Here is a 26,391-nt window from a genome sequence, read left to right as displayed (position 1 = left end):
TTTGCCACATCATTGTGGGGCTTTTAATCAATAACATGCATCCGTCTACAATTTATCATCATTCATCCATCAACATTTATAATAGATATGTTTGGCAAGTATACACAACACACAGCATTAGGACATAACAGACAGACGGACATATAGCATACCGTTCTCCTACAAGTAAGGCCGGAGCTTAACATAGCATGCAGATTACAATACTTGACATTATGGACGTATTACCTGCTTAATAATAATACAGTCAGTTAATAATACCGTCAAACAAAGACAAAAAAAGAAAAGAAACAAACAAAAATCAAAGCCAAAACACATATATATCATCACATCTCTGCACAACCTAGCGTACTACCTAACCAACTCTTCATATGGGGACCATAATTCTACAAATTTGATAATGTTACCAGATTTGAAACTGGAATATTTTTCTATTTCAAATCTGTATTTCAAATTTCTTAGAAATATTTCTAACAGTGGCCTTGTCTCTTGTAACTTACTCTTATAAATATAAAACTTTGCAAACAAAATGATAAAATCCAAAACCACATCTACCTTAACATTGTTCATACACCCAAACAAAATAAATTCTTCTGTAAAAAGAACATTTGCGCGGTAAATACCACTTCTGTTTAACAGTTCTTCCAAGTCAGTCCAAAATTTCCGACTAAGCGGGCAGTACCAAAATATATGTGAAATTGTTTCATTTTCAATTTTACAAAAGGCACAAAGGGGACTGTCAAGAATCTTTTGAACAAATAGCCGGCTAGCAACACCAAGAATGCGGTGAAGCAATCTGGTCTGGAACCATCTTAACTGTGTGTCCTTAGTTGTTTTGAAACACTTATCAAAAATCTGTTTCCAGTTCAGGTTGTAAAAATACATATTCCATCTGTTCATGCCTGCAGGGTTATCATCAAATTTTGATTTCAAAAGGACTTCTTTAATTGCCTGTTTGCCTCTACAAATAATCTGCCAGGGTTTATAATCCCTAATCTGAAAACCATTCAACGAATCAATCTTTACTTTTCTCTGATATTTTCGTAGGGACTTAATCACTCCCTCATAGAATAAAAAAATTGTTTGAACAAAAGGAAAATTTAGCCTAAATCTCTTATACTTGTTTTTTTTTGTATTATCAAAGCTGTTGTAATATTCTGTTTGATACTGTTTTCCAGTTGCTGAATCCCATCCTGTATGATGGCGAGAAACCCGAGTTCGGCTTCAACAGAACCGTGATCAGGACAGACGACATGCGCTACATCCACAAAACCAACTTCACCGATGAACGCGTCGACGTCAAACTGATCCTCGGTATAAACGTTAGTTGTACTTCAAAGCAACATCCTTCTTGTGTCAGCCAACTCACATCTGTCTAGAGTTTTACATGTTCTTGTGTCAGCCAACTCACATCTGTCTAGAGTTTTACATGTTCTTGTGTCAGCCAACTCACATCTGTCTAGAATTTTACATGTTCTTGTGTCAGCCAACTCACATCTGTCTAGAGTTTTACATGTTCTTGTGTCAGCCAACTCACATCTGTCTAGAGTTTTACATGTTCTTGTGTCAGCCAACTCGCATCTGTCTAGAGTTTTACATGTTCTTGTGTCAGCCAACTCACATCTGTCTAGAATTTTACATGTTCTTGTGTCAGCCAACTCACATCTGTCTAGAGTTTTACATGTTCTTGTGTCAGCCAACTCACATCTGTCTAGAGTTTTACATGTTCTTGTGTCAGCCAACTCACATCTGTCTAGAATTTTACATGTTCTTGTGTCAGCCAACTCACATCTGTCTAGAGTTTTACATGTTCTTGTGTCAGCCAACTCACATCTGTCTAGAGTTTTACATGTTCTTGTGTCAGCCAACTCACATCTGTCTAGAGTTTTACATGTTCTTGTGTCAGCCAACTCACATCTGTCTAGAATTTTACATGTTCTTGTGTCAGCCAACTCACATCTGTCTAGAATTTTACATGTTCTTGTGTCAGCCAACTCACATCTGTCTAGAATTTTACATGTTCTTGTGTCAGCCAACTCACATCTGTCTAGAGTTTTACATGTTCTTGTGTCAGCCAACTCACATCTGTCTAGAGTTTTACATGTTCTTGTGTCAGCCAACTCACATCTGTCTAGAGTTTTACATGTTCTTGTGTCAGCCAACTCACATCTGTCTAGAATTTTACATGTTCTTGTGTCAGCCAACTCACATCTGTCTAGAGTTTTACATGTTCTTGTGTCAGCCAACTCACATCTGTCTAGAGTTTTACATGTTCTTGTGTCAGCCAACTCACATCTGTCTAGAATTTTACATGTTCTTGTGTCAGCCAATTCACATCTGTCTAGAGTTTTACATGTTCTTGTGTCAGCCAACTCACATCTGTCTAGAATTTTACATGTTCTTGTGTCAGCCAACTCACATCTGTCTAGAATTTTACATGTTCTTGTGTCAGCCAACTCACATCTGTCTAGAGTTTTACATGTTCTTGTGTCAGCCAACTCACATCTGTCTAGAGTTTTACATGTTCTTGTGTCAGCCAACTCACATCTGTCTAGAGTTTTACATGTTCTTGTGTCAGCCAACTCACATCTGTCTAGAATTTTACATGTTCTTGTGTCAGCCAACTCACATCTGTCTAGAGTTTTACATGTTCTTGTGTCAGCCAACTCACATCTGTCTAGAGTTTTACATGTTCTTGTGTCAGCCAACTCACATCTGTCTAGAGTTTTACATGTTCTTGTGTCAGCCAACTCACATCTGTCTAGAGTTTTACATGTTCTTGTGTCAGCCAACTCACATCTGTCTAGAATTTTACATGTTCTTGTGTCAGCCAACTCACATCTGTCTAGAATTTTACATGTTCTTGTGTCAGCCAACTCACATCTGTCTAGAGTTTTACATGTTCTTGTGTCAGCCAACTCACATCTGTCTAGAGTTTTACATGTTCTTGTGTCAGCCAACTCACATCTGTCTAGAGTTTTACATGTTCTTGTGTCAGCCAACTCACATCTGTCTAGAGTTTTACATGTTCTTGTGTCAGCCAACTCACATCTGTCTAGAGTTTTACATGTTCTTGTGTCAGCCAACTCACATCTGTCTAGAGTTTTACATGTTCTTGTGTCAGCCAACTCACATCTGTCTAGAGTTTTACATGTTCTTGTGTCAGCCAACTCACATCTGTCTAGAGTTTTACATGTTCTTGTGTCAGCCAACTCACATCTGTCTAGAGTTTTACATGTTCTTGTGTCAGCCAACTCACATCTGTCTAGAATTTTACATGTTCTTGTGTCAGCCAACTCACATCTGTCTAGAATTTTACATGTTCTTGTGTCAGCCAACTCACATCTGTCTAGAGTTTTACATGTTCTTGTGTCAGCCAACTCACATCTGTCTAGAATTTTACATGTTCTTGTGTCAGCCAACTCACATCTGTCTAGAGTTTTACATGTTCTTGTGTCAGCCAACTCACATCTGTCTAGAGTTTTACATGTTCTTGTGTCAGCCAACTCACATCTGTCTAGAATTTTACATGTTCTTGTGTCAGCCAACTCACATCTGTCTAGAGTTTTACATGTTCTTGTGTCAGCCAACTCACATCTGTCTAGAGTTTTACATGTTCTTGTGTCAGCCAACTCACATCTGTCTAGAGTTTTACATGTTCTTGTGTCAGCCAACTCACATCTGTCTAGAGTTTTACATGTTCTTGTGTCAGCCAACTCACATCTGTCTAGAGTTTTACATGTTCTTGTGTCAGCCAACTCACATCTGTCTAGAGTTTTACATGTTCTTGTGTCAGCCAACTCACATCTGTCTAGAGTTTTACATGTTCTTGTGTCAGCCAACTCACATCTGTCTAGAGTTTTACATGTTCTTGTGTCAGCCAACTCACATCTGTCTAGAGTTTTACATGTTCTTGTGTCAGCCAACTCACATCTGTCTAGAATTTTACATGTTCTTGTGTCAGCCAACTCACATCTGTCTAGAGTTTTACATGTTCTTGTGTCAGCCAACTCACATCTGTCTAGAATTTTACATGTTCTTGTGTCAGCCAACTCACATCTGTCTAGAATTTTACATGTTCTTGTGTCAGCCAACTCACATCTGTCTAGAGTTTTACATGTTCTTGTGTCAGCCAACTCACATCTGTCTAGAGTTTTACATGTTCTTGTGTCAGCCAACTCACATCTGTCTAGAGTTTTACATGTTCTTGTGTCAGCCAACTCACATCTGTCTAGAGTTTTACATGTTCTTGTGTCAGCCAACTCACATCTGTCTAGAGTTTTACATGTTCTTGTGTCAGCCAACTCACATCTGTCTAGAGTTTTACATGGAATTAGAGCAGCTTTTCACTTGGATTCAAACCAAAAAGCATTTGAACAGTGATGGAACTGCTCACTACTCAGAGGAAACATTTTGCTATCTGCCTGGAGTTTTACATGGAATACGAGCATTCTTCCGCGTGGACAAGTATTAAAATACCAATATTGTGATGCTCTCTCCTCATAGGGAACATATTTTGCTGAATTGATTAAACACTTACGACAATCTACATAAATATTTTGAGCAAAAACAAATTCTACTTCTCTTTGAAAACGGCCATTTTGTGTTGTGTGAAAATGTATTAGCGCCTGTAAAATCCTGTTAAATCGGAGGTTGCGTACATGATTACTTTGGAAAAAGAAGAACATATCTTTTAATTCATGGCTATGCGTCATGTCAGGGGTTCGGAGTCGTCATTTATTTTACAGACGTTGGTTGGAATGAAGTTTGTTTTTTCTGTGAGTACTTCCTTAAAAGAGACAAACTTGCACCGGTCTTGAATAGTAATATCAGTTGAAGAGACGTTAACAAATAACCAACCAAACAACCTTGAAAGAGTGTCTGTGACTAGAGTTATCATCCAAGTCAAGAATTTCTCACAGTTAAAATACATTATTATTATTATGCTTTGTTCCCAAAACAAAAGACAGACAAGTTTTTTTCTTTCCAACCGTTATTTACTTACTTTGCAGCTTCACGATCCTCAGAGCCCCTCTAGAAATGATTATAAATGGTTTTTGTTTGTATAAACTGAACAAAATCTTAGCTCCACTCCACAGTAGGGTTGGTTGGTTGGTTGGTTGGTTGGTTGGTTATTATTTTTATTTCGTCTCCTCAGCTGATATTGCTATTGGAGACCGATGCCAGTTTGTTCCCTTTCTAACTCCAGTAGGGGATTGTAGAATGATGGTAAACGCAGAAAACCTGAAATGACGCTGATGATAATTACTGTTGCAGGAATGGACTACAACGGCAACGACAACACCAAGTTCAACAACAAGGACCTCTACCCCGTCCAGTCTCTCAAACCTCGCATGGGCCACGTCACGCCTGTCATAGACAATGTATCCTTGACCACCGAAAACAAGACACGAAGACAGACAATACACATGAAATATGAAATTGTGTTACAGTGGAATCACCCTTTAAGACCTTGCTTTTGGACTAAATGTTTTAACATCGACGGGGAATCGAAACGAGGGTGGTGGTGTATGTGTGTATGTGCGTGCGTGCGTGTGTGTGCGTGTGCGTGTGTGTGTGTGTGTGTGTGTGTGTGTGTCTATGTCAGTGTGCGTGTGTGTGTGTGTGCGTGCGTGTGCGTGTGTGTGTGTGTGTGTGTGTGTGTGTGTGCGTGTGTGTGTGTGTGTGTGTGTGTGTGTACAACGATTCAGAGAAAACTACCGGACCGATTTTCTTGAAACTTTACATGAGAGTTCCTGGGTATGATATCCCCGGATGTTTTTTTTAATTTTTCCGATACATGTCTTTGATGACGTCATATCCGGCCTTTAGTGAAAGTTGAGGCCGCACTGTCACGCCTTCAATTTTTGATCAAATTGATTGCAATTTTGGTCAAGCAATGTTCGACAAAGGCCGGACTTTGGTATTGCATTTCAGCTTGGAGGCTTACAAATTGATTAATGAGTTTGGTCATTAAAAATCTGAGAATTGTAATTAAAATTGTATTTTTAGAAAACGATCCAAAATTAATTTCATCTTCATTTTTGTAATTTCCTGATTCCAAAAAACATATAAATATGTTATATTTAGATCAAAAACAAGCTGTGAAATTTAAAAATAAAATTTTTTAATTTTATAAATCGATTTAAAAACAATTTCATCTTATTCCTGGTCGGTTCCTGATTCCAAAAACATAAGGATATATTTTGTTAGGATTAAAAACAAGCTCAGAAAATTAAAAAGAATAGCGATACAGAAAAGCGTGCTATCCTGCTAAGCGCAACTGCTACAGCGCTGTACTGGCTTGCCAATTTCATCGCCTTTTCCACGTGCCGGGGCAGGAGGATGCTATACGGTCTTGGTGGAACAATGCAGTGAGTTCGACAGATTGACTAAATGTAGCAATTTCGCCTTGCGCGTCTTGTTAATTTTTTTCTGTTCACAGCCTTGTAAATGTACCCCCATTTTAAAGGCACAGTGCAGCTCACAGCCTTCGTTTTGCGTTTTTGTTTCAGCTGAGTGCATTTACAGTTAAAAAATCCTCCTATGGTAGTAAAACAAACCCAAAACTACCCAACGACGACATCTGTGACGCTCGACAGTTTCTTGTTCACGCGAGTGCATACATTAACCTTGTTATTACGTGGTGTTTGGTCGGAGTTCGATTCAACTTGAGTGATTCCGGCCTCCATTTTGTTTTACACAAACTCATGATGACGTCTGACATAGTTTGCTAGTGACGTGTCTTTTTGTGCATGATGTGGTGATCACCCGATCTAAATTTAGATCCAAAAATAGGCCAAGACCAGCCGGGTCCGAGTACGAAATTAGTTCGTAAAAAAATCGCAGTTCTTGACTCTTTGGGTGCAAGTCAATGAAACTTGGTAGTTCTTCTAACGGATAGCTGCCTGAGGTATGACTAAACGCCCCAAGGGCTCCGTGCACCTGGATTTGACAAGTTCAGTACCTTTAAGACTCCCTCTTTTTTTTAGACCTGAATTTCTCAGATTGTTTAAAAGGGGATTCAACAATATTTGTGTCGATGATAAAGTAATGGAAATAAAACGAAACCTATTACTTTTGCATGTGAATTCTGTATCGTTCGTCTATTTCGATGTTGTACTATGTAGGATAATTGGATGCTTCAATCTAACTTTTATTAAACTTCGATGTACAAATTTGCACGTGCGCTCCTTGACAGTGTGACACAGATCACGTTCATGCTGCCCCCTGTGCCGTTGCTAAGCCAACGGGAGGATGTGGAGAGTGGCTGGTTCTGTAACCGCTCCTCCCTGGTCGACCCTGACCACTGCTTTGACCGGGACCTCTGCATGTGCACGCACCTCATCAATATTCCACTGGGAAAGGTCAGAGTTGGTCTGAATATTTTGTGTGTGCTTTCCTTGTATTGGTGAATGAAGAGTCAACCAGAGGCAAACATTTGATTGTTGTGTGTGCTGTCCTTGTAATTGTGAGTACTGAATTCAAATTGTTTTTTAAATGAATATTTTACAATCACTGAATACATTTGACGAGACCAATACAACTTGCCTGAATTTTTTTTTCTGTGCCAGGAATTTTGCTAGGATTAGCTTTGTCCGGCAAATATGTAGAAATTACCACGAAAAGTCGGCAATATTGGAAAGTTTTAGGCAGCCCTTGTGGTCTCCTTTACCCAAGCGTGAAAACATCGGCGGCATGTCTTCCAAAATGACGAAGTCGGCGAGTTGGAATGCTGCGTGCAACGTGGAATCGGGCTGTGACGTCATACCGCCCCTTAGGAAAGCGACTACTCTAAATCACATTTATACACAAAAATTACCATACACACAAAAATAAGATAACAGAAATAAATAAAATCAAAATATAAAATCGAAGGAATACTTACACAAAACATGACTGTACACAATTGTCAGACAACGTATTTACTAAACAAAATTTGCCCATTTTTAATCAGAAGAAAAGTTACCTGTAAAAGAACATCAGCTTGTTTGTCACGTGTGGGGTATAAGAGAGGTGTTTTATGCAGGTGGTGGAGGTGATTGTGTACCACGAGGGTCGGATCTTCAACGAGCTGGGTCACAACATGCACCTCCATGGGCACAGCTTTAGGCTGCTGGGGGTGGAAAAGGTAGGCTATGTGTTCCTCCTCTCTCTCTCTCTCTCTCTCTCTCTCTCTCTCTCTCTTTCTCTCTCTTTCTCTCTCTCTCTCTATCTCTCTCTCTCTCTCTCTCTCTCTCTCTCTCTCTCTCTCTCTCTCTCTCTCAGACACCCACTTTTTATTAATTCCCTTATGAAAGCAATTAAATACTGGCTAAAACTATTAGAAATGCCTTCCCATAGAATTCCAAGAGCAATTTACGATCATCTTAAACGTTTAGAGGAAAGAGGGATTAAGACTTGGGCTAGTGACATTAAAAACCATGTGTTTCGCCTGGGTTTTGGCTATTCTTGGATTGAGCAGCAGGTTGGTAATAAAACTGGTTTTTTGAAGATGCTTAAGCAGCGTTTGCTCGATTGCTTTCAACAAGACTGGCATGCAAAGTTATTTGATAGTGAACGATTTGTGACCTATCGAAGCTTCAAAACTATTTTACAGTATGAACATTACTTATCAAGTTTGCATATTAGACGTTATAGAGACGTTCTGGTCCGATTTAGAGTTGGCATAAACGACTTATATTGCAACAGGCACAGATACAACGTAAATAGACGATTGGAATTATGTCCCTTGTGTGGTCTGGCGGAGGAGGATGAAATTCATTTCATCTTCGCCTGCCAAGCCTATTCAAATATAAGACAACAGTTTTCTTTAAACATTCTATTCAATAATTGTTTGAGAGCTAGAAATTTTGTCAACTTAATGAATATTGAAAATCAGGAAATGCTGGCATCATTTATTTTTGATTGTTTAAAACTTAGACAAGAGCTGATTGCAAATCCTGAACAATAGCAGAAAAGGCGACAACTTAACTACACTATTTAACCGGCTATGGCCGTCATTGTAATGTACATATTATATAACATCACAATTACTTTTTCTGATGGACTAGATAGTCCACCAGTATTACATTTATGTTTGTCCTTGATGTTGTTTTTGCCACGTTTTCTCCCCCAATTGCAAGGGGCATGTTGCCTAAATGCATTAAACTCTTTAATCTTAATCTTAATCTTAATCTCTCTCTCTTTCTGTCTGCTTGTCTCTGTCTGCCTGTCTATCCGTCAGTCTGTCCGTCCGCCCTCCTGTCTGTCTGTCTGTCTGTCAGTCTGTCCCTCTCCCTCTCTCTCTCCAAGAGTGAAAGCTATCTGTCCAAGCACCACGTTTATTATACGAGTGCAGCTACAGTTCAATGCCAGCAGCACAAAAAATAGAGGAGAAAACACACACACACACACACACACACACACACACACACACACACACACACACACACACACACACACGACCCCCCCTAAACAAAACCATTAACAAACAAACAAACAAATAAACAAACAAACAAACACACACAAAAACACCCGATGAAGTTATTTTTGAACATTGTCTATTGTCAATCAATTTCTGCATCTTTGTTGCCGCTTTCGAGGAGTGTGATGTAAATAACTTGTAAGTGTGTTTGCACGTGCACAATGTTAGGTGGCAAGCAAGCTGTCCCGCACCGAGATGGAGGAGATGGAGGCACGGGGACAAGTCAAGAGGAACCTGATCCAGCCGCCCGTCAGAGACACCGTCAACATTCCAGATGGGGGGTACGCTGTACTGAGGTTCACTGCCAACAACCCAGGTACTGAGAGAGAGAGAGAGAGAGAGAGAGAGAGAGAGAGAGAGAGAGAGAGAGAGAGAGAGAGAGAGAGAGAGAGAGAGAGAGAGAGAGAGAGAAAACATGTTATTTTTTTAAAAGTTCTCTTTACTGCTCTGCGCACCCGTTACATTGAATCGTGTCGACCATGTTTGCAGAATTGACTTGTGTCTGCATAAAACAAACGAATCGTAACATTTTTGCTTTCTTGCCAGGTATTTCAAAACTCGGTCTCTTCAAACGGCTTGGTTTTGCAGACTTTCAGTTCAACGATGTATATAGACACGTACCTTCTATTTTCTCTTCTTTTAGACATTTCTATAACTGAACCCTGATATTAAAATTTTACTAACATCGAAAAACAACGACACAGACTCTTTACCACCAATTAAACATATTATTTTACACAATTCTTACAAATATTAAATCTTAAAAACATGTATTTTTTCCCCTAAACAGGATTCTGGTTCTTCCACTGCCACACGGACACCCATCTTGCTCAGGGGATGGCACTCTTGTTTAAAGTTGGAGAGTATTCTGACTTACCTCCCGTGCCCAGCGAATTTCCCCGCTGCGGAGGGATGGGTTTCAGTAACGCTCAGAGAAAACCAGAGCCAGAGAAAGCAGCGTGTCCCACAAACTCGGCGTCTCTTGTTCACTTGTCCACATCAGTCGCCATCTTGATTGCTTTGTTGATGTTTAAACTGAGTGCACATTGAATATCGTATTTTTGCAGTTTTTGTATCCGCTGGTGATAAAGACGCACCACTATGTATTTTTTTTAGACATTATTTCAAGAATAGTGTCCTAAATTTAATCTCTTCATCAACTGGCCGCCATGCAGTTATGTCCCTTGAATATGAAAATTAAGATTACGGAATGAATCAAATTTCAATGTAAATATGCTCACTTTTACAACAATTTGACCTCAGTTACAACAAACTGATCAGAAACGTTTATTCTTCGTTGTATTTGGGACCCTGTTCCTAAACATTCCCTTCATACCATTGCCTTACTTGTCGTGAGCTTCATTTTGTACTATGTGATTTAGACAAGTTATTTTTAACTGTTGACGTTTATTCCGATGTACTTGTATTTCAATGTGGGAGCTAGTGTGTGTGTGTGTGTGTGTGTGTGTGTGTGTGTGTGTGTGTGTGTGTGTGTGTCAGTGTGTGTGTGTGTGTGTGTGTGTGTGTGTGTGATTGTGTGCGTGCGAGTGTGTGTGCATGCTTGCGTGAATGCCTGCGTGTGTGCGTGTGGTGAACCTACATTTTCTAAACATGTAAATGTGTACATATTTGTAGATCGTATATTGTTTTAACTCGTGGAGAGAGAGATAGAGAAGGGTTAATATGACGGCTTACTAGTGCCAAAACCTGGGGTTACCCATTATCACGTGATAATTACTAATTTACGCTGTCAGTTACTGTTTTCACTCGTTAGTTACTCATTTTCACGGGATAATTAGTAGTTTTCACGGGAAAATGACAAATTTTTAGTTTTGGCACTAGCAATCCGTCAGGAAGTGAGCCAAAACTAAAAATGAGTAATTAACAGGTGAAAACTAGTAATTTTCCCGGGAAAATTAGTAATTAACACGTGAAAATGGTAATTACAATTATGAGGTTTTGGCACTAGTAAGCCTTATGACGGCTTACTAACTAGTGCCAAAACCCTGGGTTACCCATTATCACGTGATAATTACTAATTAACGCTGTCAGTTACTGTTTTCACCTGTTAGTTACTCATTTTCACTGGAAAATTACTGATTTTTAGTTTTGGCACTAGCAATCCGTCAGGAAGTGAGCCAAAACTAAAAAATAGTAATTAACAGGTGAAAGGTAGTAATTATTCGGGGAAAATTTAGTAATAAACACGTGAAAATGGTAATTATCAAGGGAAAATTACTAATTTTCCCTTGATACTTACAATTATAAGGTTTTGGCACTAGTAAGCCGTCATAGGTTAACTCAAACAGGATCAGGGGGCGGATGGAGAGCGCACGTCATTGTTAATAGCTGGCTTCTTGGAAACAGAAAGTAGGCCTTATTTTCTATGATGACTACGGGGAACAATATTCAATTCATCCTCAGTGCAAGGTCCTTGTGCTACTTTTTTCCCTGAAGAACAGTATCCCACCCTGTACATCATAACTGAAATCTCCAATGTATTTTTGACAGTAATCAGATTTGAAACACGGAAGGGCATCACTGTCATGGGTTGCACAATTGCCCAATTGTATGCATAATTTCACAAAGTTTACACAATTAGGTTCACTGAATCTCATATAAGTGTTCTAGTGACCCTTTTAAGCTTTTTGCATAACAGTAAAAAAGTAAATGTTAAGGGGCTTATTGTCCGTCAGGTCTTTATTGCCTATATTGGACATGAATTGGTTTATACGATTCGAGTTTTTACGCCCTCACGGCTTTTGATGTATGCGTGTTTAGGTGGCATCAGCCATCTGCACTTATGGTAGAATGACCATGACCAAGATCTTTAACGTGCTATTGTGGTGACACGGGGGTGGGAGATGGATACCTTCTCTGGGTCTGCACATAATGTTGACCCGTGCCCGTCCCGGCCCGGATTCGAACCAGCGACCTTTCGATCACAAGTCCAGTGCTCTACCACCTGAGCTACCCGGGCCCCTTTTGCATAACCGGAAAACGAAAATAAAATATATTCTAAAGACTGGCGTTGAATAGATGGTGTGTTGATTTTGTGGCTTTCTTTTAGCTTGACAATCAAAGTGAATGTGGGCCTATAGTACTGATGGCCTTGAAAAATGAAAGCACTTTGTTCTTTAGATTATTATCTCTGATGAAGATGTTCAAATCAGATAATCATGCCATAATAGTCTGTGGTAAATGTTGAGGTAACATTTTTGGAATCGAAATGAATGACTGCATTGTGGACCTCAATCAAACAGCGACACGAACAGAAAGATGTCAGAGGAGACAATGATGATGCAATGCAATGCGTGAGTGTGTGTTTGTGTGTGTGTGTGTGTGTGTGTGTTTGTTTGTGTGAGTGAATGTGAATGTGAGTGTGTGTGTGTGTGTGTGTGTGTGTGTGTGTGTGTGTGTGTGTGTGTGTGTGTGAATATATATGTGTGTGCGTGTGTGTGTTTTCGTGTGTGTGTTTTCGTGTGTGTGTGTGTGTGTGTGTGTGTTTTCGTGTGTGTGTGTGTTTTCGTGTCTGTATGTGTGTGTGTTTCGTGTGTGTGTATGTGTGTGTGTGCGTGTGTGTGTGTGTGTGTTTTGTATGTATGTGTGTGTGCGTGTGCGTGTGCGTGTGTGTGTGTGTGACGCAGTCATGGCCATCATAACTATTACGGACGAAATACACACATGTAGTTCACCATTCAGCAACACAGGATCACCAGTAACGCTCACAATCCATTAAAGCCCCACCCCCCTTCCCGTGCAAGCAGTTCGACTCACCGCCCCAGCTAGAGCCAGGCTTGTACATGGGTATAAAACCATCCCTCCACTTGGTCACATACCAAAAATCAACACTCTGACTTCTTTCTGTGATGAGTTGAATTGTTTTAATGAATAAATTGCTTAAAAAACCTTTGGCAGCGGGAACGCAGAAGAAGCCTTAAAAAGCCACCAGTGTCAAATACGACATTTTTCAAATCCCACCGTGCGCAGAGAACACCCAGGTTACTCATTTGTTGTATGTGACCAAGTGGAGGGATGGTCTTATCCTATGTACAATCCTGGCCAAGTCTGAGATAATGAGCCAAAATATTTACACGGGAAAAGGCGTTCCTATTAATGTATCCACAAATCTCTATAAAACAGGATTACATTTGCAAGACTTTTATTTCAGAGGTAAAGAGACCTGTCCTGGTTATCCGTTGTTTCAAATGGTCAACCAGAAATCATGAATGTAAGACGAAAGGTGCAATGATTCATTGCAGCTCATGTTAGCTGACAGGACACTTTATTTCAATTTCTCTAAGATGATATGTACAACAAATAAATGGAACCTAGTGTCAGTCTCAACAACAATCGTGAGTAACAAATCAAAATAAAATACAATTTACAACTGCTAAAATGTAAAAAAAATAAAATAAAAACAAATAGAGGCTCAGCAATCACACATGCACGTGCACAAGCACACAAGAACAGATGCTCAAACGCGCACACACACGCACACACACACACACACACACACACACACACACACACACACACACACACACACACACACACAAAATTATGTTACATGTCAACGTTTTGACTTCACATTTTGCTCTACACGCAATTGCCAGGAGGTTAGGGCTGGTAGTTATTTCTGCAAATTAACATTTTCATCACGTAAACCTTGCGTCAATCTGAATAGCAGACAGCAACGGATAATGAGTGAACAAGATCCGCAATCTACAAGTTGTACAAAATTTATACACAAATGCTGAGAAAACAGAGGCGCAACACACACACACACACACACACACACACACACACACACACACACACACACACACACACACACACACACACACACACACACACACTAGCTCGCGGAAACACAGACACGCACAGTCTTTATTCGTTTTGATTATCATACAGGGAAGGAAATTCATTGCAAAAATAAGTAAACAAAGGGATTATTGATTGATTTAACACAGACGGTGTACGTACTCTAGTTTCTATGTCAATAACTATACACTCGAATACCAACGATATATATCTAAAAGCATACTCTGTTTGTCATGGAACGAATTTCCCCATAATCATGCGATTGAATACCCTGTCATTGTTTTAACAAACCAATTCACTGACAGGCAGGCGTCAAGTGGTCGGTTTCGGTCGCCCAGCCAAATGAACTACAATAGCTCTCTGCTCACAAGAGGTTGAACATTTGTTTTTGCTCACTCGCAGGGGTCAAGTCATTTGGGTCAGTGGGGTTGCAAACTGGAGTACCCCCCTCTCCAAACTCTCCTTTGGCATCTTGTTTCTGCTCACACAGAGGGGTCAAGTAGTTGGGGTCAGTAGGCTGGCTACGATGTTGACCCCCCTCCGCATACTCTCCTCTTGCATCTTGTTTCTGCTCACACATAGGGGTCAAATAGTTGGGGTCAGTAGGCTGGCTACGATGTTGACCCCCCTCCGCATACTCTCCGCTTGCATCTTGTTTCTGCTCACACATATGGGTCAAATAGTTGGGGTCAGTAGGCTGGCTACGATGTTGACCCCCCTCCGCATACTCTCCGCTTGCATCTTGTTTCTGCTCACACATATGGGTCAAATAGTTGGGGTCAGTAGGCTGGCTACGATGTTGACCCCCCTCCGCATACTCTCCGCTTGCATCTTGTTTCTGCTCACACATATGGGTCAAATAGTTGGGGTCAGTAGGCTGGCTACGATGTTGACCCCCCTCCGCATACTCTCCGCTTGCATCTTGTTTCTGCTCACACATATGGGTCAAATAGTTGGGGTCAGTAGGCTGGCTACGATGTTGACCCCCCTCCGCATACTCTCCTCTTGCATCTTGTTTTTGCTCACACATATGGGTCAAATAGTTGGGGTCAGTAGGCTGGCTACGATGTTGATCCCCCTCCGCATACTCTCCTCTTGAGTTTGGCTTTGTACCGACGGGACTATCTGTTACATTTCTGTGAACTGGGGTCAGATAACCTTCTTTATCTTGCGAGGGTGCAGAAGCCATGTCGATGTATCCATCCACTGCCGGGAGTGGTTGTTCGCCAACCGGAAGCCGTGGCGCTATGGGAAGTGACGTCAGTTCCAATGAAGGAGGGGATAAGGGAAGTGGGTGAACTACAACGTCAGCAGTGAGCTGTGGGTTAACAGGGGAGGTAAGGCGGGGAGTTTTATTCCCTGGGGGTGGAAAATGTTGGTCTCCTGGAATAGGGGGGAGTCTTCTGTTGACATCTTGAATCGCAACAAGGTGTCTTTGACTCGTCATCACGTTGTTCGCCCGTGTAGCGTCACTGGCTGCGTCATTTTCGCCGTGAGCAGTGACGTCCTCATCAGGCGGAGAAGGGGGAACCCGGTCATACAACGATGACGCCTCAGAATGACACGATACACAAGTCCCGCTGACGTAGCTTCCATCTGGTAAATATTCCTCTCTAGAAGGAGAAGGCGTGACGGGTCGTATGCTTCTGACGTCAGGAGATGTCAGCAGGCTATTAACAACTTCCAATGAAACAGCATCTGTTAGATTGAAAAAGGCGTCCTCAAAATATAGCTCCACGTAAACTGGTTTCTAATTATTCATGGCATATTTCATGAAATATCCTCGTGAAGAAAATGGGTCGAACAGCTCAAATTCTCTCATTTTTACATTTAGTCAGGTTTTGAGACGAGGGTCGTGGTGTATGTGTGTGTGTGTGTGTGTGTGTGTGTGTGTGTGTGTGTGTGTGTGTGTGTGTGTGTGTGTGTGTGTGTGTGTGTGTGTGTGTGTGTGTGTGTGTGTGTTTGTGGAGCGATTCAGAGTAAACTACTGGACCGATCTTTATGAAATTTGACATGAGAGTTTCTGGGAATGATATCTCCAGACTTTTTTTCCTCATTTTTTTGATAAATGTCTTTGAGGGCCCCAAAGGGGGGGGGGGGGGGGGGGTATCATTACGATCACGGGAAGGGAAATTTTAGCTTTCACGATCACAGTTACCTTGATTTTTGTTTTCACGATCACGAACACCTTGACGAATAGAGAATCATAGAGTGATACAGCTGTGAAAAATGTACGTTGAAAATAAAATGCTTTGCAATAATGCCCATCACGATCACGAAAACAAATGACGATCACGATCACGAGACTTGATTTTTTTGTCATCACGGATCACGGGCAAAGTCCCATCACGATCACAGAAATGGAAATTTCGGCAATCACGGTCACAGAAAGGTCAAAAAACGCCAATCACGATCACGATTTTAAACCCTTTGGGGCCCTCGTCTTTGATGAGGTCATATCCGGCTTTTTTGGTAAAAGATGAGGCGGCATTGACACACCCTCATTTTTTTAAATGATGTGCCTGCCGTTGGTCACGGCCGGTTTTTGTGTGTGCCTATTGCTTGGTGTCGTCCACGTGTTATTTGCGTGATGTACATGTGCTTGACGAAGCATCGTAGTTTGTTGTGTTTTCTGGATGCACGAAGGTCGCAAGACTTGAGTAACGCTCACCTGTATTTTTGACCAACTTAGCATAGTTTTAGTTGGCACGTGCTGAGCGGCTATGACTTGCTCTTTTCCGCAGTTATGAACAGGCGACCCTGTTTCGGCTTATCATGATGGGTGCAGTCCATGTTTTCAGCTATCAAGCGCACTTCGGGGGTATTTATTTCGGTATGTTGTCTATATCTTTTAGCCATAACGTTTTCGAACCTGCTATAACAGCGTTGTTTGGGTGTGTCCAAATATTAGTTTTGAATAGTTTTCGGTTTTAAGCCTCATTAACATATTAAGCCGATGACGAGGGTAACGGCCTCTTTTACGTTAGTACGTCTCTGGGTCTGGAGAGAGGAGGTTGATTTTTTGTTAGTAGTGAGCCCGTTGTTTTTTTATACTTGTGATTTCCACGGATTTGTGTGTTTCATGAGGAACAGTTCCTGCCTGATGGCGCAAAGGTAAAATAATGTTTTGTTAGTTAAGACTTGTTGTTTTCTAATATTTGTCTTTGTTTGTTTGTCTCAGTCAACAGAGTTTTAGTGCGTAGTAGTTTTTGGCAGGTGTTGTTATTTTTCTCTTTTGAAGGTTAACAGTTTTAGGAAGGTATTATTTATGTCTTTTTGGTAATTGTAGTCGTGTGTACGTGTTCTAAACGGGATTGTTATTGTCGCAGTTGTATGTTTCTTTGCTTAACAATTTTTGGAGATTATGGTGTTTTAGGAATTAAGGGTTGTCGGCCATTTTGTATGTTATTAAATATTCGTAGCTGGATAGCTAGTTAAAATAAACACCCAGTAAATTTTCTTGTTTTTTCGAGTTATTTCTTTGTACCTCCTGCAAGCAAGTCTGTGTCGTGGGTTCTGTCTTCCGTAAACTGCATGTGCACTCACAAATGAAATTGATTGAAGTTTTATCCAAGCAATCTTCGACGAAGGCCGGACTTTGCATTTCAGCTTGGAGGCTTAAAAATTAATTGATGACTTTGGTCATTAAACATCTGAAAATTGTAATTAAAATTCTTCTTTTATAAAACGATCCATTTTGTGTACTGTTGTTGTTGTTGTTGAAGTACTACTATTGTTCTCGTTATTCTTGTTATTGTTGTTTTGATTGGTTTGAATTAAGAATTTACAATATCGTCCGTCAATTCATTATTTTGTCTCTTAGAGCAAATGTATAAGTGTATCTTGTTGTGCTCCTTCGTTAAAACATTTTTTTTCATGGCTTTGTAAATTTGTATTTTGTACAAACCACACGATCCAAAAACACCTTATTCATTATTAGTTTTTGATTCCAAAAACATATAAATATGTTATATTCGGATTAAAGGTGGTCGTCTACATTTTTGCTTTTTTTTTCAATAATCTTATGGTTAGATTTCGCTAAAAAGTTATGTCAGATGATGAATGAACCATGGGGAAAAAAGTTATAGAAAAAAAATATATGTAAAACAAGATTTTATTTTTGGGTAGCGTGACTAACGCTTCCAATATTTTGTTTTCTGTTTGCTGAGAACATGTGCTTTGCCTAAAAATACTGACCAATCAAATTCATGTCACTATGCTTATAGCCACGCCCAAACAAGTGCAGCAACAGTTTGACACTGGAGCGCTGTCCACGCTTTTTTTAAACGCACGAAATGCACGGGATTTGAGAGGAGTTTTGCGCTTGGCATTTTCCAAATAAGGATATCCTACTATGAGTACTACGCTGGAATACTACAATGAATTTTCAAACGGCTATACTGGCTTCGTCTTTCCTGATCGAAAGGGGGTGTATTGTTGATATTTGTAGATAATAGACTCTGCATTTTAATGGTCAAATGGCGATTTCGGTACAAAAAATGTAGACAGGGACCTTTAAAAACAAGCTCTGAAAATTAAAAATGTGAAAATTATGATTAAAATCAAATTTCCGAAATCGATTTAAAAACGATTCCATCTTAATCCTTGTCGGTTCCTGATTCCAAAAACATATAGATATGATATGTTTGGATTAAAAAGAAGCTCAAAAAGTTAAAAGGAATAGAGATACAGAAAAGCGTGCTATCTTGCTCAGCGCAACCCGTGACTATCGCGCTATTCTGGTTTGTCAATTTCACTACCTTTGCCACGAGTGGTGGATTGACGATGCTACCTGTATATGGTCTTGCTGAAAAAGTGCAGTGCATTCAGTTTCATTCTGTGAGTTCGACAGCTTGACTAAATGTTGTATTATCGCCTTACGCGACTTGTTTAATTCGGTTTTGGTTCAGTGCAATGGTAGCACACACCAGCAAACCATACTTGTGTAGATGTATTTAATTTAGAACCTACTTTCTACTGCAGAGGATAGATTAGCAATGCACGACAATGCAGCCTTCAATTCAACAACAACGACGACGATGACAACAACAAGCAATTTAACCGATTTGACTGACCAGTACCAAGCTGTGAGGAATGACCTAGAAAAGTTCTCACCGGTTGGAGCAGGCGTCGCGGGTCGTCTGTATTTAGCTGTCAGACAGACAGAGTGTGGGTTATCAGTGTCAGAGATTATCTCTGGTAAAAAGAGTGAAAGGAAGTGAAACAGAAGACACGAAAGGAAACAACATGACAAAAGAATACAAGAAAAGAGGAAATGCATGAAAACACACACACACACACACACACACACACACACACACACACACACACACACACACACACACACACACACACACACACACACACACACACACACACAAACACACACAAACACACACACACACAAACACTTACACACACAAAGTACCGTACACGTACAAAGTTGATGTAAATCTTTGTGATGTGTAAACCTCAGAGTTGTTGTAAATTGATTGCAAAAAGTTAGTTTCTATACTGTGAAGCGTAGAAAACCCCTAAACCAATATTTAAAAGGTCAGTTTTGCTTGGGGAAGAAAAATCAGACATAAACTGAAAAACTTTATAATATCAGTTAAAAAAAACATATGTCACACGCTTTCCTTCTTTGCCACTATTAAAGCAAACGTGTGCAAGATTGTGTGTTACACGCTTTGGAGCATGGCAAGAACGGATTCAAACTCGAAATCGTCCCTCCAAAAGCCCCAAAATGCACCCACGATCGACTTTCATGTCTCCTACTGTTATAAATCGTTTCTTCTCTTTACAAATTCTTCAACGCTGAGAATACTGAAAACGGCATCCCAGACGATAGTACTATTTCCATACGCGAATTTAGCTGCCCTTGGAAGTCTTGGAAAGTGGCTCGCTCACGATGCCTGTTGGTCTGAATGTAGAAGCACAGTTGTGAACATAGATTTATCCTACATACGTGAGAGAGACACCCGTGAGATAATAATCGTTCAAATCACACGTGTGTATATCATGTAAATGAGGTCATGTCAAGCAAGTCTGGCAGGGACCTGTTTTTCCACTGCTTATGATGCCAAAGTCACCGAGACAAACGTCATTATAGAAACACAAATTGCGTTCGCTAATTGCCCTCGATGAATCTTTAGATCTAACACGTCACGCCACACTTCCAGAGTGACGTTTCTTTGCTTTGACGTAATAGATTGCACGAGGCTTTAGAAGAGATCGAGGTTCTAAAACAAGCGTCTTCAAATTAGCTGCCTCGAATGCAGGACATTTTCAGTAAAATACACGTAAGTACAGTATGTAGGATAAACAGAATACTACATGGCTTGCTGTTTCGTACCAGATTTACACTCGTTGCTTTTTCAAATAGTGAACAGCTCGCTTTCGCTCGCAGTTCAATATTTAAAAAAACAACTCGTGTAAATCTGGTACGACACAGCAAGCCATGTAGTATTCTCTATGACAAAGATCCCGAAAAGAACAAACATTTCGCGCATGCAGACACAGAAAGACGTCATGAAGAATGCGATGCTTCAAAAGTTACAGACTGTGACGATGACTGTGACGTCATTCACACATACCGAGTTGTCATTCATAGTGGTTCGGTCACTTCCGTCAAAAAGTAGATCTCTCCACAATGACTGCTCCTGTGTTTAGGTTTGTCAAGCGCAAGCGAGAGTACGCAAAACGTGTTTGTTCCCTCCTCTGTAGAAGCTGTGAGACATAAATCCTATTCCGACTTGGTCGTGTGACAGAGTTTTCTTCCACACTCGATTAGCTGATGTCTAACTCAGCCTGACGGCTTCGTTAGACAATCAACGCAATCCCGTGTGGAAGAAAACGTCTGTCACACGACCAAGTCTGAATAGCAGGTAAATCTCCCCAAAATTAGAATATAGGGCCTACATTTGTTGCAGTGATACGCCGAATGGTGTGGGGATGTGATTCTCTTTAGAAGCAGAAAATGGCAGGTTTTGATGCCGTTAAGATAGAGGAAAGGCAGACTCACCGATAACAATAGCGATGATGGTAACGACGATGATGATCGAACAGGCAGTGACGATAGAGATGATTAACATTTGGGGGTATTTCTGATGCGTTATCAGGTATTCTGGAAAACGTAAACAATATAAGCGAAGAAAAAAGTAGACGAAGAAAGAAAAGACAGACAACTTGAACAAGAAAACCATAACCATTGCACACAAGCAAACACATATTTTAACCACCACCACCACCGGAACCACCACCAACAACAACATTAAAAACAACAACAACAACAACAAGAACAACACATTGAAATCATGAAAAAACAGAACATCAACACTGATAATTGCTTGTCTTAGCTTCAAGCGGTGCATCTCTTTTATGGCCCTCATTATTTCCGAACATTGTCATTAGCCGACTTGCATGGATTCAAGGCAAGTCTTGAGCGGTTGCCAGAGTACTTAATGACAGTTAAACATTATTGATAATCATTCATGTTTAAAAGAAATAAGCCCAGGGAGACAGTCTCTATAACCGATTGTCGAGAAAGGCTGATATCCGAACAGCCAGAATGTGTCACCAGGACTAGTCATAGGCTTGTTAACGTAGCGGTAATTTTGCTCTTAAAATGGAGAAACTGTCATATGAAAGCAAAACCCGTACGACTGACTTAATGACGTTTTATTTTGCAATACTTGGGATATTGAAATGGCAATTGATGTAACGTTATGTAAAAACGCAAACACTGTAATATAATAACGAAGGCTAAATACAGTCTCACCTGAGGGGTCATAAAGCAGTTCAAAAGCTGAATCTGCCAAGCCGTAGTCGTAGTCATGGTGCTGGACAACGCACGTGAAATTGTACTCTCTGCGAGGGTTGAATGACAAGCTCAGAACAGGAATGCCGTCTGACCATCCTTGACTGGACTCAACCAAAAAGTTTCCCGGGAATTTTTTCTGTCCCTGAGAGAAAGGGGCACGGTCAGGGAAATATGGCTTGCGTTCAAAGATCAAAAACTGTGTCAACGAGTACTAAGGTTTTGCGTTATTGTTATTGCTTTTTCTTGTTATTCTAAGGAGGGTGCATGAACACTCCGCGCACTTTCCCAATTTTGAAGCTTCCGCGCATGTGAAACTCCCGCGCGTGGTGTATATGTAAGATGCGCGCGTGTTTTAGCAAAATGTGATGTGAAACTAGCGCGCGTGTCTTTGCTCGGTCAAATGTGAGACATTGAGACATTAACAACTGACACTTGTATATCCATGAAAACTGACACTGTATATCTATATATTGAACACGTCTTTATTACACAGACAAGTCGATAAAAACGAATGAAGACTTAAACCATGCGTATAAGAATATTTTGTTCACTTATTATATAACAGAAATTACAGAAATTTCGGGTGTCTGGTATCACAGTCACAGAGACTGCAGCAAAGGTACAAGAGGGGGGAAGTCACAGCATGGCCGGCAAATTTTTCCAGGCCATGGACTTGACGTATTCCTTCCTGTCGGTGCACGCGCGCAAGTTGTATGAGCCGAACCAGTAATTCGTGCGCGGAAGTTACAACCCGATATTGCGCGGAGCATACATGTATTTTACAAGCGCGGAATTTACATATGCGCGGAAATTACCGGCTGCGTTCTAAGGAAACATCAAACTGCAACCAAACAACCCCCTCCATCAACTATCTTTACAAGTTTTCTCACGTTAAAGCTGTGGTGCCTCTATGACAATCCGGGGCTGGGTGTTTATAAAAAATATAGGACTGAGAATCATGTACTGAACTCTGTACAGCGAATGCGTCCTGTAAATCGCCTTACACTGGCTGCATGGACTTGGCAACTTCATTCAACTCTTGACTTTTGCGCGGGTGACTTCCGGTTTGCTCTCTCAGGGCTGAGAATACTTTATTTTCAATGGGGATAGAGGGGAAAAAAATAAACGCCTCGGCAGAGATTCGAACGCGGATCTCGAGACTCTTGGGCCAAAGTTATAGAGAGACCTCATCCTACAGGGACTGTTGCTATATGTGCGTGTATGCACAACGTGCAGATTCTCATCATCAGATTTATTTTCCAGCCTTGTTCAGTTTGTGTAGTTATTTGTAATTTTATTTAGGTCTCACCCCCCCCCCCTCTCCAACAACCCTTACCCTCTGTTAAATCTAGATTTTATTCGTGCAGTTTAGATGGGCTGTACAAAGCAATAATACCTACATGATGACAAGACTCACAAAACCAATGCACAGGATCTGCTGAATATTGTATTATTGGAACAGCCTTTCAACTTTGTGTGGTACAGAACGCTTTATAAAAGTTGAAGTGGATCGTTTACATCGCTATCAAAGATATTTAATTAAGCCACTCCAACCTATCCCAGGCTACTGAATATAGTGTGTATATACAGTAAATTCAAGACGAGTAATTATTAAAAATCCCTGACAGTTTCAGTAACTTTGTAAATTTCCTTTTTCGCACAGGGATTTTACAAATTTCTTAAAGGCCCAATCCGCCTCACAGGTTTACAGAACGGTGACAACATTTCACAAAGAAAAATTTACCTACCTGAGGGAACACACTCGCAATAGCGTTAAACAATAGATTTTAATTTGTGGGAAATTTGGAGAGGCGGCTATTTGTAGTTTTAGATTTATTGCATAATTATGAACTGCAGCTACCCAGCAAAAACACCATAAAACCCCTGGATTTTTTGCCGTTTTTCAGGATTGTGGTCGCTCTCCTTTACACGCTGGATCAGCCTGACTGGGCGGCGGATTTAAACAAAATGTGTATGACTTGTTAGGTAAAACACCAAATAAACTTCCGGATGTAAAAAATGCAAAATATCATTCAGTTCAAGTCACCGTTTGGACGGTTGAAAGTGAATCATGCCGTCAAAAAACGCCATTTTTTTAGGGGAGGCGTGGTCACGGACCTGTGACGTCATACCCAAATATTGCTCAGATTCCAGAAACACATTTTTGAGCAGAAGAAAGACTGATCTTCAAATACACGTATATTTCTGACCAAAAAACTGCTGTTTAACATCTGGGCTATACCACTGAAAAAATATCCTTCACTTTTTGTGCTCAGTGTACGTGCCTGTGTGCAAATGTTTGTGCACTGACAGATCACATTTTAAGGAATCTACAACGCAAGGCCTTTACAAAAAAAGAAAAACTCCATTGGTGGTTTTTTTTACCCTTAGGCTATGACGGGCCAGAAGAAAGGAACGTTGATGATACGTCTCGAAGATGCTGATGCCCACAATTCTGTCAAGTCTCTCGTGACGTGATGTTTCGCACCTACACGTCACCAGCAGCTTGTCTGACGTCATGTCCACTTTGCCAGTAAAAGCTGCAAGTAAAGTCACAAAAAGCGCACTGAACGTGAGTTTATTTGGCAGCCAAGGCGTTACGGGCAACAACTAACGAAGTAAATTAAAACTGAATTGGAAAGACAGTGTGATAAGGTTCAGCGAAAAGTTATTATTGTTGGAACTTTTGCTCAAAGAAATTATTTTTTTTACAATAGCTGAACAAATATACGAATGAAATGATATTTTAAGACAAAACAGAAGTTCGGAAGGAACACCGAAGAAACCATGGAAACAAAATCCAACATTCCAAATTTAACATAACAAACAACAGAGCGAACAACCCAGAAACACTACCATCACAAGTTACAGAGCTTTGACATATTTTGTTACTTACTGCAAGAAGATACGCAAGTTATGGAGGCAGCAGTTATAACCAGAACTAATCCCAACATCTTGACTGGTTATATCATCAGACGAGATCACTGCGTTCGGTGAGCATTCACCGAACAGTTCCAGAGCTACAACGATCCTTGTGTAAAGTTTTCCTGCTCTTTCGTCGTCCGCGCTCCTCACTCGGGTAAATAATTGCTCCAGCTTACTTTTCAAACACGCGAATGAAAAAAAAAAAAAGAGAAGTCAAAATGCCACCAGTTTTGACAAGCTTAGCTCGTGGTGATATGATCTTTCACACATTTGAAGCACAATGCGCAGGTATTGTCTTTAGTTTGACCAGTCCTTATTGAAAGGAGCTGTAACTAGAGGTGTACAGAGAGGGAACATGTGGTTCTGAACGATGTCTCCTTTACTTCTGCGCTTCTTTTCTTTTAATTTCCTGTTATTTTGCAGGGGACAGGGTGTTTTCTTTCCACTCGATCATTCACTGCTCTTTGTTATTTTAGCGTCTACGCAGGCCGTGAAAATGAGTTGCGTAGTCAAGTGTTTAACACACACAAAAGCATCATTGTAGTTTGTTTGAGTAATTTAATTCAAAACAATAAAAATGAGTAAGTGGATACCACCGGAAGCAGCATTGACTATGCTGTGGGGTGTGTATTGTATCTGGTCAAAGTCTCCAACAGAAAGAAAGGAACCAGGAAATAAGTCCAAGTTGTTGATTTTATTTTTCAGTTCAACCCCGAAAAATTACATAAAAAACTGCTATAGTAATCTACACTGGCATGTGCACCGTAGACACTGGCACACACACACAGTCACAGACAGACACAGACAGACACAGACAGACACACACACACACCCACACAGTAACAGACAGACACAGACACACACACACACACCCATACAGTCACAGACACAGACACAGACACAGACAGACAGACAGACACACACACCCACACAGTAACAGACAGACACAGACACACACACACACCCATACAGTCACAGACACAGACACAGACACAGACAGACAGACAGACAGACACACACACACACACACACACACACACACACACACACACACTCAGTCACAGACGGACACAAAGCCACCCCGCACCCCCCCACACACAAATTACATTAAAAAAACAAACACCATGCTATAGTCATCTACCTTCGCAAGTGCACCGTGGACACTGGCACACACACACACACGCACACACTCACGCACACACACACGCACACGCACACGCAGACACATACACAGACAGACATCCACCCCCCCACACACACACCGAAACACAAACACACACACACGCACGCACGCACGCTCGCACGCAAGCATGCACGCACGCACGCACTCACGCACACACACACACACATGTACACA

The 26,391-nt window shown here is 40.7% G+C and overlaps 2 protein-coding genes across 2 annotated transcripts in view; one reads left to right on the top strand and one right to left on the bottom strand.

The window, feature by feature from the left end:
* LOC138970566 (uncharacterized) overlaps positions 1 to 12,121 on the top strand; it is a 35,441-nt gene extending 23,320 nt beyond the window's left edge. The window contains exons 8-13 of the mRNA XM_070343032.1: positions 1,176 to 1,311; positions 5,275 to 5,381; positions 7,209 to 7,364; positions 8,027 to 8,128; positions 9,632 to 9,779; positions 10,254 to 12,121. Coding sequence (XP_070199133.1) covers positions 1,176 to 1,311; positions 5,275 to 5,381; positions 7,209 to 7,364; positions 8,027 to 8,128; positions 9,632 to 9,779; positions 10,254 to 10,513 — 909 coding nt within the window. The 3' untranslated portion in view covers positions 10,514 to 12,121. The remainder of the gene's footprint in view (positions 1 to 1,175; positions 1,312 to 5,274; positions 5,382 to 7,208; positions 7,365 to 8,026; positions 8,129 to 9,631; positions 9,780 to 10,253) is intronic.
* Positions 12,122 to 13,378: 1,257 nt separating this feature from the next.
* LOC138970557 (uncharacterized) lies at positions 13,379 to 22,301 on the bottom strand. Its single transcript, XM_070343023.1, has 4 exons — positions 22,068 to 22,301; positions 21,312 to 21,413; positions 19,403 to 19,438; positions 13,379 to 15,985 (listed from the first exon to the last, which is right to left on the bottom strand). The coding sequence occupies exons 2-4, from the start codon at positions 21,379 to 21,381 to the stop codon at positions 14,652 to 14,654; spliced, it is 1,440 nt and encodes a 479-aa protein (XP_070199124.1). The 5' UTR covers positions 21,382 to 21,413; positions 22,068 to 22,301; the 3' UTR covers positions 13,379 to 14,651.
* Between the last annotated feature and the right edge of the window lie 4,090 nt (positions 22,302 to 26,391).

Source organism: Littorina saxatilis, linkage group LG7 (genome assembly GCF_037325665.1).
Source record: "Littorina saxatilis isolate snail1 linkage group LG7, US_GU_Lsax_2.0, whole genome shotgun sequence".
NCBI classification, from domain to species: domain Eukaryota; kingdom Metazoa; phylum Mollusca; class Gastropoda; order Littorinimorpha; family Littorinidae; genus Littorina; species Littorina saxatilis.
Note: the sequence above shows the minus strand (reverse complement) of the source record. Positions and strands in the feature narration are given on the sequence as shown.

What these genes read in the sequence shown, in the direction of transcription:
- LOC138970557 (XM_070343023.1), bottom strand. Translation starts at nt 21,381, where the DNA reads ATGTTAATCATCTCTATCGTCACTGCCTGTTCGATCATCATCGTCGTT. An exon ending in CATCATCGCTATTGTTATCG is followed by an intron (nt 19,439 to 21,311) that starts GTGAGTCTGCCT and finishes TCTGTCTGACAG; the next exon opens with CTAAATACAGACGACCCGCG. An exon ending in CGCGACGCCTGCTCCAACCG is followed by an intron (nt 15,986 to 19,402) that starts GTGAGAACTTTT and finishes TCAATCTAACAG; the next exon opens with ATGCTGTTTCATTGGAAGTT.